Source organism: Montipora capricornis, chromosome 14 (assembly GCF_036669925.1).
Source record: "Montipora capricornis isolate CH-2021 chromosome 14, ASM3666992v2, whole genome shotgun sequence".
Taxonomy (NCBI): domain Eukaryota; kingdom Metazoa; phylum Cnidaria; class Anthozoa; order Scleractinia; family Acroporidae; genus Montipora; species Montipora capricornis.
Window position 1 is genome coordinate 37,105,838 of NC_090896.1, and position 14,241 is coordinate 37,120,078.

General features: G+C 43.5%; 4 protein-coding genes across 4 annotated transcripts in view; 1 reads left to right on the forward strand and 3 right to left on the reverse strand.

Moving 5' to 3' along the window:
* The window catches only part of LOC138032719 (ATPase inhibitor mai-1, mitochondrial-like), a 7,433-nt gene extending 5,760 nt beyond the window's left edge, over positions 1–1,673 (forward strand). Inside the window, exon 4 of the mRNA XM_068880426.1 lies at positions 1,325–1,673. Within this exon, the coding sequence (XP_068736527.1) occupies positions 1,325–1,501 (177 nt within the window). The 3' untranslated portion in view covers positions 1,502–1,673. The remainder of the gene's footprint in view (positions 1–1,324) is intronic.
* A 3,906-nt stretch (positions 1,674–5,579) lies between these two features.
* LOC138031947 (uncharacterized) lies at positions 5,580–6,860 on the reverse strand. Its single transcript, XM_068879548.1, has one exon. The coding sequence runs from the start codon at positions 6,858–6,860 to the stop codon at positions 5,580–5,582; it is 1,281 nt and encodes a 426-aa protein (XP_068735649.1).
* A 210-nt stretch (positions 6,861–7,070) lies between these two features.
* LOC138031948 (uncharacterized) lies at positions 7,071–9,227 on the reverse strand. Its single transcript, XM_068879549.1, has one exon. It carries the CDS (start codon positions 9,225–9,227, stop codon positions 7,071–7,073), a length of 2,157 nt encoding a protein of 718 aa, XP_068735650.1.
* A 1,245-nt stretch (positions 9,228–10,472) lies between these two features.
* LOC138031949 (uncharacterized) lies at positions 10,473–10,802 on the reverse strand. The gene has a single exon (XM_068879550.1). The coding sequence runs from the start codon at positions 10,800–10,802 to the stop codon at positions 10,473–10,475; it is 330 nt and encodes a 109-aa protein (XP_068735651.1).
* Between the last annotated feature and the right edge of the window lie 3,439 nt (positions 10,803–14,241).

Genomic DNA, 14,241 nt, shown 5'->3' on the forward strand with positions numbered 1-14,241 from the left:
GTGCGATGAAAAATAAAATAATCTTGCTCGAAAATGCACATTTTTTATAGAGGCAGGGATCGCGTTAACGCAGAAATCGTGCATTTTTACGCAAATAAAATCCAAAAAATGCATCATCGAAATTTGAATGCGTCCCAGGACGCATGGCACTGACTTAAATAACTCACACAACTTGCTTTGATTTGTCAGTATATTCTGTTGTTTGTAAAACTGTTGGAGCGATCTGTGATCATAATTGAAGTTCCAAGAAATGGGGTTAAAAACATCTAAAAAGGTTTAAACTAAATTTTCGACCGCCTTCTGCGGTCTTCTTCAGAGGAATGTACTCTGCAAGTCACTGAATGCAAATATATAGCAAAAGACGTTACTGTTCGTTGCTCCTAAGGGAGGAAACCAGTTATGGGTAAACCCTTGGAAAGGGTGCTCTTTCATTAACAGAGTTCTTGTCCAGGAATGAATGTAACGGCTCTAGAAAAAGCCTTTGTCGGCCGGTCCTATGCATATGCGTCAATATTAATTCCAAGTTGGTTACTCTCTTTTTCTCATAATTTAAAACAAACTCGTTTTCTCGCAGAGGGTCACCAAGATTTTGGGACCCCCAAAAAATGCTTGGGACCCCAATTTGGCCGAACATGCGGGTCCCAGGACCCAGATTGAAAAATCCTAGTGCCATCCCTGAGAGGGAGGACCAAATTTTAAATATTCCCCGGAAGAGCATGCCCCAGATCCCTGTAAAGATGTGCGCATTCAAGGCATACATGTATGTTCACTGCTCCGCCTTCTCCTTAAATTTTGCCACTTACTTGCACTGTTAATGAAACCCCTGGCCCATTACAGCTTCAGGTGTCTGTTTCTCGAACGTCCCAAAACGTCTTTGGGCCTTAAGCGCCATATGTGAAACTGTGATTTGTCAGTTTTGAAAAACTGGTCTTTTAACATGTGTTCAAGATAACGAAACGGCGCAAAATGATTGTGAAGTTTAATAAAAGAATTAAACCCTTCGTGTTTAAGAGAACAAAGGAGAATTGTGCGAATTGACTTTCTCAGCATAGGCCCGAATAGTGTGTTTTGTGTTTTGACCGCAAAAAAAAGTTTCACTATAGACCGAATTCTTAAATGGCGGCCAAAAAATATTCTTTTGTTTATGTGCTAATTAGACTCACTAGCCTCGTATGCATGCACAAAATACAAAAGAAATGTTGCTTGAAAGCGAGGCTAGTGAGTCTAATTAGCACATAAACAAAAGAATACATTTTTTTTTTGCCCTCCATTTATGCATTCGGTCTATACACTGAATATTTAACTCCTTTTTTTGATGAAACAGCAAGAAGAGCAGCTTAAGGGAATGAAGAAACATCTTGATGAAACCATGGGACATATCGAGAAAGAAATCGAACGACACGAGGAAGCTATTCGCCAGCACCGTGAAGTCCTAGCAACACACAAGAAAAGAATGGATGAATTGCAGGAAGGAGTTTCTTCAGATGATGAAAAGAAGTAAATGCAGTGACGTTGTATCGCCTGCCTGTTTTGGGAGATTCTTGATGGCTGGTTCTTCGTGCATCGATATTTTTTTATGGAAATATCCTGGGTATGCCATTTTCAGTACAATAAAATGTCAGTTGTCATAGTCTTGAGAACGAAATAAAATGGAATACTTCATTTCTTTGGAATCCTATCGCCCGTTTTTTTTCTGAATTTATCATCGAATTCCTTTTGTCAACCTCTTCCCCAGGGTCTCCATGCAATCCGAGGGCCACCTGGATTCCTTTACAAAGGGCGAATAGGCCATTTCCGAGTTCAAGTCTTCCTCCTCTTCAAAGTGAGTCTAAGTGCGACGTTTTTGTTATGAAAATTAGTTTTCATTCATATGTAAAGTAGAACTAATTACCATTACAAAACCTTCGCACTTAGACTCGCTTTGAAGAGGAGGCAGACTTGAACTCGGAAATGGCCTATTCACGTTTTCAGTGTCACATTAACAGTCGAATCTTCTTCCCAATGAATGGTGGACCCTTCAGATTACAAATGGAAATTCTAGATGGTGGATCTAACCCTAACCCTAACCCTAACAACATCTACAAAAGATCCTCCCTTTCCCTCCCGAGTGTGAAACTTACAGATTTTACTCTGTCTAACAACAGTCGCTTTTACTCTGTCAATGGGGGTCGCTGTGGGGGAAACGGGTTAAAAACGTCTAGGTCCACTCATTTGTTCATTTGTTCAACCATGTCCCATTCAATGCTACGGAAACAGGGCAAGCACTAGAAGGGCTGAGTTACTTAAAACATAGTTGCCCCTAACACCTAACACGATTGCTCGGAGTGCAGGTATGGCGCAGTGGTGAGGGCACTCGCCTCCCACCCATGTGGCCCGGAGTTCAATCATTCCCAGACTCGGCGTCATACGTGGGTTGAGTTTGTTGGTTCTCTACTCTGCACCGAGAGGTTTTCTCCGGGTACTCCGTTTTCCCCTTTGCTCAAAAAACCAACATTTGACTTTTTTGCGTTAATTGTTGATTTCAGCTTACAGTGTTCCCAATTTACCATTTCCGAGTTGCTGTTTTTTCTCAGTTTCGAAGTGAGTCTTAGTGCTCAGCTGTTGTAAGGGAAATGAGTTTGATTTTCATGAGAATACGCAACTCATTTCCATTTGAATGGTTGTGCCCCAGGACTCGCTTTGAAAATGAGGCATGTATAGCAACTCGGAAATGGGCTTTTAGTGCTCCAGCGCTAGAACGACTGAGTTAAATAAAGTTCCTTTTCCTTTCGTTTCCCTTACTAGTCATGGTATCTAGCCCTAGGTAGCACTAAGCAAGCTTTGAGCAACTCGGCCTAGGATAGGCCATAAGGCCTAGAATAGACTTAGCCTGCAGGCTCTTCTGTTGCAACTCATTCTCGAGACTGCTATTACGATACGATAATTATATAGTATCAACCGGCTTTGAATATACATGTACCATTATCATTATTTCATGACCCCGACAGTTGGAAAGGAATTCGGGGAATTTAACATTTTCTTTTAAAACCACCCAGATATCATGACTCGGGAATCGAACGTACGATTATTAGCTCACCTGTCACCGCTCCTAACCACTAAACCACCGAGTTGCAGTTTGCTTCAACAAAATTCTTAAACACAATAATCAAATTTATTTGTCACAACACCGGGCTGTAAACGTGAGATAATTAGCAACTGTCCACCGAAGTGGAGGTGGCTAGTGGTAGATATCCACCACTAGCCACTGTGACATAATATACCACAAAAAGATGATTTTAACTGATTTATTTCTGCAAAGATTACAACATTTTCGGGCTCAAATTCCGCGCGAATTGCTCGGAGGTGAACAGTTAACAACTATTCACCGAAGTGGAGGTGGCTAGCGGTGGATATTCACCGAGCCGCAAAGCAGCGAGGTAAATATCAAACGCTAGCCACCGACACTGAGGTGAATACTTGTTAACTATTGTGAGATAATATACAGCACAAAAAAGTAATTTGGATGTTTTCTTCACTTGTCACGGATGCAAATCGGGACGCCATTTTTTTCCGATTTGCTCGGAGGTAAATAGCACAGGATATTCGGAGTTTTACGAGCCAATCAGCGCCCACGTTCAACGCTATCCACTGTTTTAGTATATACTAACAAAGGAAATCCAGAGTTAGAGTAGCCAATCTGCGCTCGCGTTCAACGATATCCACAGTTTTGGTATATACTAACACTCGCTAACAAATTATTTTAGACAACAAACGAGATAGGTCCGGCCACACTTAAAAACAAAGCTAACCATTTTGAAATCAGCGCTTAGGCTTAATCATTGATGAATTACAGTGATCCTATTCTAGATCAACGATGAAATGATATAAGAAATGAATCACATATTGAACTGCGGATATGAAATCAAGTGAAGCTATGATCCTCGCAGTTATGAACGCAATTTTGGCAATTGCGTAGAGATGCGGGAAGATTCAGGACTTCTAAGCAATTGCTAAAATTGCGTTCATAACTGCAAGGATCATAGCTTCACTTGATTTCATATCCGCAGTTCAATATGTGATTTATTTCATATTTATTCCAGGGTTTACTATTTCTCCTTTTTCTTTTTATCTGCTACCACAAGTCCTGGGACTTAGACCAGTAATTAGCATATATTCATCGAAGTGGAGGTGGCTAATGACGGCTATTCACTAACCACCGACACTGAGGTGATTAGTTGTTTTAGTATATACTGAAACAGTGAGATAATATACTCATTTATTCCTGCAATGATCACAACATTTTCGGGCAAAAATTTCGCGCGAACTGCGCGAAGGTGAATAGCAAACGATATCCGGAGTTTGAGTAGCCAATCAGCGCGCGTGTTCAACGTTATCCACTGTTTTAGTATATACTAATTATGATTATCATATATTCAACGCTGGGTGAGATGGTAACGTTTCCGTAATAGAGGTTTTGCACGACAGCCATGTTGCATGCCAGGAACAATGAAAATGTTTTGCATTAGAAAGAACATTTGTTCCCATGGAAAAAAGAATCTATTGTTCCTGTCATGCAACATGACTGCCGTGCAAAACCTCTATTCGAGAACATGTTGTCCGTTGAAATGGCGTCGAAATGTAGGGACTTGGTTATTAGTTTCGAAAGGAAGTAACCAAGCCCCTATATTTCGATCGAGCGCCATTCCGCTTGAAGGCTAGAGTAGACTTTAACTTAGCTTTTTTTTTTGTTCCAAAAAAATAATACAAATTATTGGGTGATAAAAACGTTAATACCGGCACCCCTTCATTCCTTGCAAAGACTAGGCCAAAACAAAAGATTTTTGCCTCGGCCATAACTAGTTTTCAGTGATCACAGGGGAGGATCTAGGGGGAGGGTGCAGGGAGTGCGCACCATTCCTTTTTCCTCTTCCTCAGCGTTTCAATCGCCGATTTCTTCTGCCCAGTTTTCCTCACTATGGCCGCCTCCCACCTTTTCCATTTTTTTTTTTCTGTTTTTGCTTTAAATTCGTTGGCCAGAATGTTGTAGATGTGGCGAGTGTTCGAGCATCATTGCTTTTCGCGGTCTAGCACAAAATGCTATGGCAATCTTGATCACACGTTTTAAGATATGAAACGAAGGGCTAACCTCTTCGCTTTAGCGATTTCTAGTTTTTGGTCAGCTCTTAAGTGCAGAAACAAACTTGTAGCGGCGGAACTGCTACACTGGGACCTTATAACATACGACAACAACTCAGTTTACTTGAAAAATCCACAGAGATTCGTTTACACGCAGTCTTGATACAATGATACGATGGAATGGTGGTAACGAAATCTGTGTCCTAATATCCTTACGACGCCTTATAGAAACCTTAATCCGTAAACAGTGGAGTCCTTGGTACCGTACACTGAGAGAGAACCTTAACTTAATTATCTTACTAAACCTTCAGCTCAAAAGCAATTCACCACAGTGTCGACTCGCGTGGTCATCCGGGACCCGGCAAGGTCCAGACCACCGCAACACAATAAAACGTCACACAAAAAAGAAATGTCACGCACGATTCTGCCGCAACATTCCCGTCCCCTAAACGTCTGAGGGGCGTTTACTTCTCTTGATCTCCTTCCTGTTCCTCCTTGGGCAGAATTAGGACAAGCTTGTTGACTCTTCTTCTCATTGTAGCCTCTCGCGTTTTGACGACAGCAGACCTGACGAAGCCTTGTGAATCCGGCTCCACTCGCACAACAAGGGCCAGCGACCAGGCATTACCCGGAACATTCTCTTCTCGGATTTCCACGACATCCCCTTCAACCAGGTTTCGCTGAGGATGTTGCCATTTGTGCCTTTCCTGCATCACAACGAGGAACTCCTTCTTCCACCGAGACCAAAATAGATTTGCTAAATAATGTACCCGTCGCCACCTCCGACGCATATACACATCAAAGATCTGAAACTTGCCTGGGGGAGGTAATAACACAGTTGACTTGGTTGTGAAGATGTGGTTGGGAGTAAGCGGTTCAAGGTCGTTAGGCTCGCCAGAGACTGTCGTCAGGGGTCTTGAATTAATAATTGCCTCCACTTCACACATTAGGGTCCGAAACGATTCCTCATCTAAGCAATGACCATATTCTTCCATTAATCCAGCGAGAACTTTCCTTGTGGTCTTGATCTGTCGCTCCCAAACGCCACCCATGTGGCTGGCGGCGGGTGGGTTGAAGATCCAGTCAATGTTTTCCTTCTTGAGTTTGGCGTGGATCTCTTCATGATCCATTTCTTCTATGGCCTGGAGCAGCTCGTTTCGTGCGCCAACAAAGTTTGTACCGTTATCACTCCTTATTTCTCTGACAGGACCACGGCGGGCGATGAAGCGCCGGAGTGCTTGAATAAATGAACTTGACTCAAGAGAACTTGCAACCTCAATATGGACTGCTCGGCTAACCAAACACGTGAAAAGAGCGCCGTATCTCTTCATTTCCTTGCGCCCCTCCTTGATAATGAAGGGCCCAAAGCAGTCAACACCGGTGTAAGTAAATGGTGGTGCTGGGGAGATTCGATTCTTGGGTAGGTCTGCCATCTTCTGTACACCTGGACTGCTGTAATTGCAACGACAGAAGACACACTTTGATATCACCTGGCGCACTGCTGTATTCACTTTGATGATCCAATACTTCTCGCGTAGGTTTGAAATAACATGACCGCGCCCAGCGTGACCCAACCGTTTATGAGCATGACGGATGAGTAGCGTAGTGACATGACTTTTCGGTGGCAAAATCACTGGATGCTTCGTTTCGTGTGGCAAATCTGCACGCCTGAGTCTACCTCCAACTCTGAGGATACCGTTTTCTAAGAAGGGGTCAAGGCGCTGGATAGGACTGTTATTCTTCATACTTGCTTTCTTCCGTAATTGCAGCTTCTCCTTGTCTAGGCTATTCTCATTTTCCAACTCTTGGAGGGCGTAGATTTCCTTACCAAATGCTAAGTCCTGGACAAATTTTAGGATAGCGAACTCAGCGTCTACTAGGTCTTGCACGGTAAGAGGTGAGCAAGGCTCTTCAGTGTCCTTATGCTTAGCTGTTTTGGTTATTGAAGGCTTCCTTCAGTCTGCAAGGTTTTTGTCGTCTCTTGACACTTCTTCCTTGACATTCATACGTTCCTTACATCTGATTTGCCATATCTTCTTTACTCGCAGGAACACAGCTACAGCTGTCCTTAACCGATGCCAATCAGAGAAGTGGTATATCAGTTTGCTTGCAGCACTAGCTGACTGATTGACGATCACTACATTGCTTGAGGCCACAGTTGTCCCCTTTACTTCTGGGTCATCAGCTGGGACCTGGTTCACCATACGCGGTTGTCGAGGCCACTCACTCTCTGGTTTCCACAAAAAAGCTGGGCCTTGCAACCAACGCTTCCCTTCAATGAGAGCAAGTCCATTCAGTCCCCTAGAAGCATCGTCTACCAGGTTTTCCTTTGTGTCTATGTACTTCCACTGATTTAAACGTGAGCAGTCGCGAATAAGCTGCACCCGATTTGCAACAAACACATGAAAGCGTTGCTGTTCATTGGCAATATAGCGCAACACAGTGGTGGAGTCCGTATGGTACACGAAATCAGGATTGCCGTCGACTTCTCTCTTCAACAATTCTCCAAGTCGAATTGAGACTGTGGCAGCTGTTAACTCTAAACGTGGAATCATGACAGACTTGATGGGAGCAAGTCGTGCTTTGCCCATAAGGAAAGAACAGTAAATGCGATTGCTGTTATCGCGCAGTCGCAAGTAAGCAACAGAGCCATATCCAACAGAACTAGCATCGGAAAAAAGATGTATCTGCTGGGACACCACAGTTCCAAACTCTGCTGGCTTGACACACCTATTAACCTTGAACTGTTCCAAAAGTGGTAGCTCACTTAACCATTTGTCCCCTCTAACTTGGTATTGCTCAGGAACAGTGTCATCCCATCCCATCTCTTCGCGACAGAGGTCCTGGAGTATCTTCTTCGCTGGAAGCGTAAATGGCGCGGCAAAGCCCAGTGGATCATAAATTGAGGAGACTACTGACAATATTCCTCTTCTTGTTGGTGGCTTGTCATTAAGAACTATACGAAACTCGAAGGCATCAGATTCCACACACCATTGTACCCCGAGGGCACGTTCAACAGGCAAACGATCGCTGCCGAGGTCAAGGTCTCTGGCTTCTTTAGAACGTTTCTCGGGCGGAATAGATTCCAAGACAGCACGGCTGTTGCTTATAAACTTAGTCAAGTTAAACCCTCCGTGTGCACATGCTTCACTAAGACCTTGGATCAATTCAATGGCAACTTGTTCATCTTTGACGGAACGAAGGCAATCTTCCACGTAGAAGTTTCGTCGGATGGTTTCAGCTACAAGTGATCCACTTTGGGATTCGGTGTCATTAGCCGTCTGCTTCAAGGCAAAGTTACAACAGCTTGGAGAAGAGGCTGCCCCAAAAAGATGTACCGTCATCTGATATTCTTGGATAGCCGATTCCAAATTTCCATCAGGCCACCAGAGGAATCTGAGGAAATCACATTGCTCATCAGGGACCCGTACCTGGTGGAACATGGCCTCTATATCTGCCATAAACGCAACACGATCTTGCCGGAAGCGTGTGAGAACCCCGACCAAGGAATTAGTAAGGTCAGGGCCTTGCATCAAATGATCGTTCAAAGATGCACCTTCATACTTTGCGCTACAGTCAAAGACTACACGTATTTTGTGGGGCTTTTTAGGATGGTAAATTCCGTGGTGTGGTAGGTACCATGCCTTCCCGGGTTCAACTTCTAGACGGTCTTCCGGCACATTTCTTGCATGTCCTCTTGATATCATCTCGTTTACAAAACTTACATAATCGTTCCTGTAATTCTCATCACGCAGCATCTTCTTTCTCTGCCACATCGCTCGTTTCAATGCTTGATCGCGATTGTTTGGCATCGTCGTTTGAGAATTTCTAAATGGCAATGGTATTACGTAATGACCATTATGATGTTGGATGCTTTGCTCTATCCCAGTAATGAAATTTTTGTCCTCCCGGGAATAACTGTGTTCGTCCGGACCAGACTTGCGGTCGTTAAAATCTAACTGGAACATTTGCTGAATGGCTTGGGGCGATATCATCTCCTTGACCGACTCTGCCTCTCGAACTGTGATTCTATGGCAAATAAAATTACTGGGGCATGGAGTGTCTCTTACATGCAGCGGTCCAGTCAGAGTCCAGCCATGACGCAATCGCATTGCATAAGGCCCTTCGTCACCCTTTTGGCACTACTTCTAAAGGTTCCAGTGCCGCAGGACAATTGCTACCAATCAGCAAGCCAATCTCTAAGTTCGGAATAAACTTGTGCATCCTTTCAGCGACACTTCGTAGGTGTTCCCACTACTTCACCAATTCAGGGGTTGGGATTTGCTGTTCGGCTACAGGTATTTCCATTCTTGTGTAGGAGCGAGGTAATTCAACTGGGTTTTTATCTTCCATGTCCGTCACAACCAAACTGTCTACAACAGTGGTGGTCACAAGGCTTTGGCCATGCATGGTGCCAAGCTGTAATTCCGTCCTTTCGCCCCCTAAACGCCAAGCTGTTCTTTAAGGTTCTCCGTTAAGAAACAACCACCGCTACTATTATCATAGAAGGCATAAGTTGTAATGGTTTCAGTATTGCCTTTCCTCTTCACACGTACTGGCAAGATTGCGTGTAAAATGACTGATTCATTCGCTTTAGCAGCATGGCATGAAGCGTTCTGAGGGTTAGTGCAGGCATTGTTTACTGCCTTGTCATTCTCCTGCTTAGCAGGGCTGGTATTGTCCTTTTGTGGCAGCTGGAAGCCATCGATGTGAAGGGCAGAAGGATGCAGCCTGCCACAATGTTTGCACTTTCGTTTGTTCGAACAGTTCCTTGAGAGGTGATTTGTTCCATAACATCCAAAGCACATACTCTTTTCTCTCAAGAATGCTCTCTTAAGCTCCGGTGTTTTCCCATTAAATAGTTCGCAATCATCCAGATCATGAGCACGACTGCAAAGGTGACAGGATGGGCTACCACGGTCATTAGTGGGCCCGGCCCCATCTGCGACTGGGGGCTTAACGGTTCCAGCTGGATTTGTTACAAAACTGCTTTCCTTGTATTTCCACGGGTTTTCCGGTTTCCTTGGCGGCATCTTAACCTTACTGGGCAGTTCCCTTCCCTTATTCAATGGTTCCTTCACTTTGAGAGGTTTAGCATCTTCCTTTCTCTTGTTCAAGACCTCCCTTCCAAACACTGGATCATTGGCTGACTCCGATGCAGACTCAACAAATTCAGCAAGGTCAGCAAAACACGTTGCACCGTTCACCCTCTTCTTCTTCTTAAAGACCTGATCCCTCCATTTAGCTTGCAGGTTAGCAGGGAGCTTGGAGACTACAGCTTGCATGTTTGCTGCGTGATCAAGGACACGCATATACGAAATACTCTTCATGGCTATTGTGCATTTTGTCAGGAATATCTACAGCCGTTTCAGGCCTTGGTTGTCATCAAATCCAACTGGAGACCATTGCAGGATCTTGTTAAGGTAAGCAGCAGGGATCTTGTATGTGTCCCCATATTCTTTCTGTAGTAGACGTCTGGCTTCCAGGTAACCTTCATCAGGACTCATGTGTAAACATCCCTGAATAAGATCTGCAGGTTCACCCTCAAGATGCTGATTCAGGTAGTACAAAAGGTCAGCATTCGACGTCCCCTTGGAGTGAATACGAGCATCAAAGGCCATAATAAATGTGTTATACTCAATAGGATCTCCCTTGAACTTAGTTATGGTTGGCGGGGGGAATGTCATTGCCGCGGCAAACTGCCGGTGAGTTGCAATAATGGTTTCATTTTGTCTCTGTTGTAACTCTATTACACTCTGAAAGGTGCCTCCACCAGCTGAGGTGACTGAATTTCAGAAATTCCGTGTCCAATTTCTTTAGAGTTTTTTTAACCATGACCAGTATATGGTGCAATGTAAGTACCATCTGCAAATGTGGTAGGAATAAACTCTGCAGATGGGGAAGTCTTAACAATGGAATCTGTAGCTGCACAGATTCTTGGGCCTTGCAGGGCGGACTTAACCTGTGTCTCCGTTGTAGCTGGGGTTTGAGTAGTAGAAACGAATACTTCGGGCTTTAAAGTAACTTCATTAGGTAATGATGCCGCTACAGATGGTGGACTTGAACCACATGGCAGCGGGGGGTTATGCTCTCGGTGCAATTCCTCCAATGCTTTCCCCCTCGCTTCAGCTTTTACTATCTCAAGTTCTAACTCCAAATCCTCCTCTGCGGCTCTCAGGGCCTGTTTCTGTTTAAGCATTGATCTTTCAGCCTTCAGCTCTGCCAGACGAACTCTTTCCCTTTCTCTAGCAGACAAACGGGAGCTTGTTTTTGATGACCGTCTGGATCCCTTACTGCTAGCCCTTTCTAGCTGGTCAGTTAGGTGACTTTCGGCTTGTGATATCCACGCATATACTGGATGCAGGTACGCCATAATACCCTTGATTTTCTCATCATAATGAGCGTACTCTCGCTCTTTGGTTTCATCATCAGTTAGCTCCTTATAGTAGGCATGAAAGGTTTCTTTATAATGTTCGATTAAATCATTTAAATTAGCCAGCTCATTCTTCACTAGGTGTAAATTGTTGGAGTTGACCATAAGATCAGATACTTCAGTCCTTTTCCTTGACACAGCTCGTTTATACGCTGATGCTTAAGCCAATTAATTCGTTCTTCAAGGCCCTTTTCCGATGGATTTCGTTGCCGTGGGCCCAGTGAATCCCATGGTTGGGTAGCATCTTTTACATCGCTCGAAGTGTTTTCCACAGACTCGCTTTCACCATTCTTTTCTTCCAATTGCAGCACATTTGATTCGCCTGGAACATTAAAGTTGTCCGCGAGTTCCCGGTGACTAGATTCTGCCATACATGTGATGGAGTGATTTGCCGCTCTCTCGACGATTTCACAAGCAAATTTCCACAATTAATACGACGAAAACCCGAAGAATTAAGGATCAACACAATACATTCCAACAACAATTTCCTTGGTGGATCGTGGAACTTCAGTATAGAGATTTTTCGTTACGAAATGTAGCGGCGGAACTGCTATATTGGGACCTTACAATGTACCATATAACATACGACAACAACTCAGTTTACTTGAAAAATCCACAGAGATTCGTTTACACGCAGTCTTGATACAATGATACGATGGGATGGCGGTAACGAAATCTGTGTCCTAATATCCTTACGACGCCTTATAGAAACCTTAATCCGTAAACAGTGGAGTCCTTGGTACCGTACACCGAGAGAGAACCTTAACTTAATTATCTTACTAAACCTTCAGCTCAAAAGCAATTCACCACAGTGTCGACTCGCGTGGTCATCCGGGACCCGGCAAGGTCCAGACCACCGCAACACAATAAAACGTCACACAAAAAAGAAATGTCACGCACGATTCTGCCGCAACAAAACTAGACCGATTCCTTTGAATGTAAATGCACCCTTTTCACGCTAAAGAAAACAAGTAATCAGCTTCAAGGCATGCAGGATAATTAACACTCAACTAGACTACATTACTTAGTGTGTTTTCCAATACAATCACGACCACATTTAACCTTATGACAGGTAAGTATAAGCAAGGCCACGATGTTTCCCCTTTGAAATGTCTCGGTTTCAAATGGGTGAACTCAAAAAGGCTCAGTATCACAACTGGAGCGAGCTTCAGTGCATGACTCAGAATTTGCTGATGCGGGGAGGTGGTGAAGCAAAACTTTCATGTCGTCAGTGGACAAGATAACAGTCACCCCTCTTGGGTTGAAAATGTACCCACGCTGGACTATTGTATGCCGGTATGTATGTATGTATGTATGTTCCCTTTACTGAATGTGCGTGCGTACACTTTGTAATCCGCGACTCCAGTGCGTACCATATGGAAGATAAAATGACTTTTTTGATCAATATTAAAACCATCAAAATCTTACGTTAAATTGACAAGGGGCGGACATTTCTCTCCCTCACTGGCTTCCGGGGGGTAGGTATTTAAAAGCAGCGAAGGACCAACCGCGTCACGAACGCGACGTGCGGGTCGAAATCCTTGGCTTAATCGTCAGGTATGACGCTCTGGCGCGATGTCCAAAGATATTGCTAATGGATCCCCCTTGTCTTTCTGGTTCACACATCTCGTCAGCGCATTCGAAAAATGTTCTGGCTTTCCTGTACGTACCATACCGAAAAAGATGCTGGTTTTTTACAAGGAATTGACATTTCAGTTGATTCTACAGGCATAAACGTAACGTAAGAACCGTCTCTAGTCTTCTCGCTCAGGACACAGATAGATAATCCCGCCGTTTATTTAAAACATTTAGCGTGGCGGTCGAGGCTTGGAAGAATAAAGAAGAAGAAATTGAATATTTTTGGCCGGATAGCATCAACGGTTCAATGTACTTGTTCCTAAATTATAATAGCAATATTTTCCCCTAATTCTTAAGTCTGTTATAACGCTTGTTCACCGTTGTTATCACATTCATTCAGTACGTTCAATTCACTTTTCAAGGACTGAAGTCATAACTTGGTACAGCTTTCTCGGCCGGTATTTTCAGGTCGAAATTCATCAAAAGAGCATATATCAGTTGGAAATAATAATAGTAATAATAATAATAATAATAATAAATATTTATATTGCGCATTTTCTATGAGAATAATCAAACGCGCATTACAGACATTACAATAAATTTTAAAATAACTTAAAACTAAAACCTACTTACAATTTACATGGGAATCAAAAAGACGAAAACTACACTATTTACAGTTAGAAAAGTAATTTGCTGAAAAAACTGTAAAAATGTAAATATAAAATAATTGTACTAACAAAATGCCTTGCTGAATAAAAATGCCTCAAGTTTCTGTTTAAAATCACTTGTGGTGCAAGCAGATCTAATATCTATGGGAAGACTACTCCAAAGCCGTGGCGCTGCCGCCATGAAGGATCGATCCCCCATGGTAACTTTGTAAAACGCTTTGGGGTGCTCAGAAGAATTCCCTTGTTATTTCGTCGTAAATCGCAACGGGATGGCGGCAAGACGGAAATTAAATCAATTATATATTTAGGAGCTGAGCCCTGGAGTATTTTAATGGTGATCAAAAGGATTTTGAACTCGATACGTAGTCGGATAGGCAACCAGTGAAGTTGCTGAAGGAGCGGCGTAATATGACAGTGTTTAGGCGCGCAAAGATCAATCGTGCACTA

Bases quoted from the DNA above. Each gene is read 5' to 3' on its own strand.
- LOC138031948 (XM_068879549.1), bottom strand. From the start codon at position 9,227: ATGCGATTGCGTCATGGCTGGACTCTGACTGGACCGCTGCATGTAAGA.
- LOC138031947 (XM_068879548.1), bottom strand. From the start codon at position 6,860: ATGAAGAATAACAGTCCTATCCAGCGCCTTGACCCCTTCTTAGAAAAC.
- LOC138031949 (XM_068879550.1), bottom strand. From the start codon at position 10,802: ATGACATTCCCCCCGCCAACCATAACTAAGTTCAAGGGAGATCCTATT.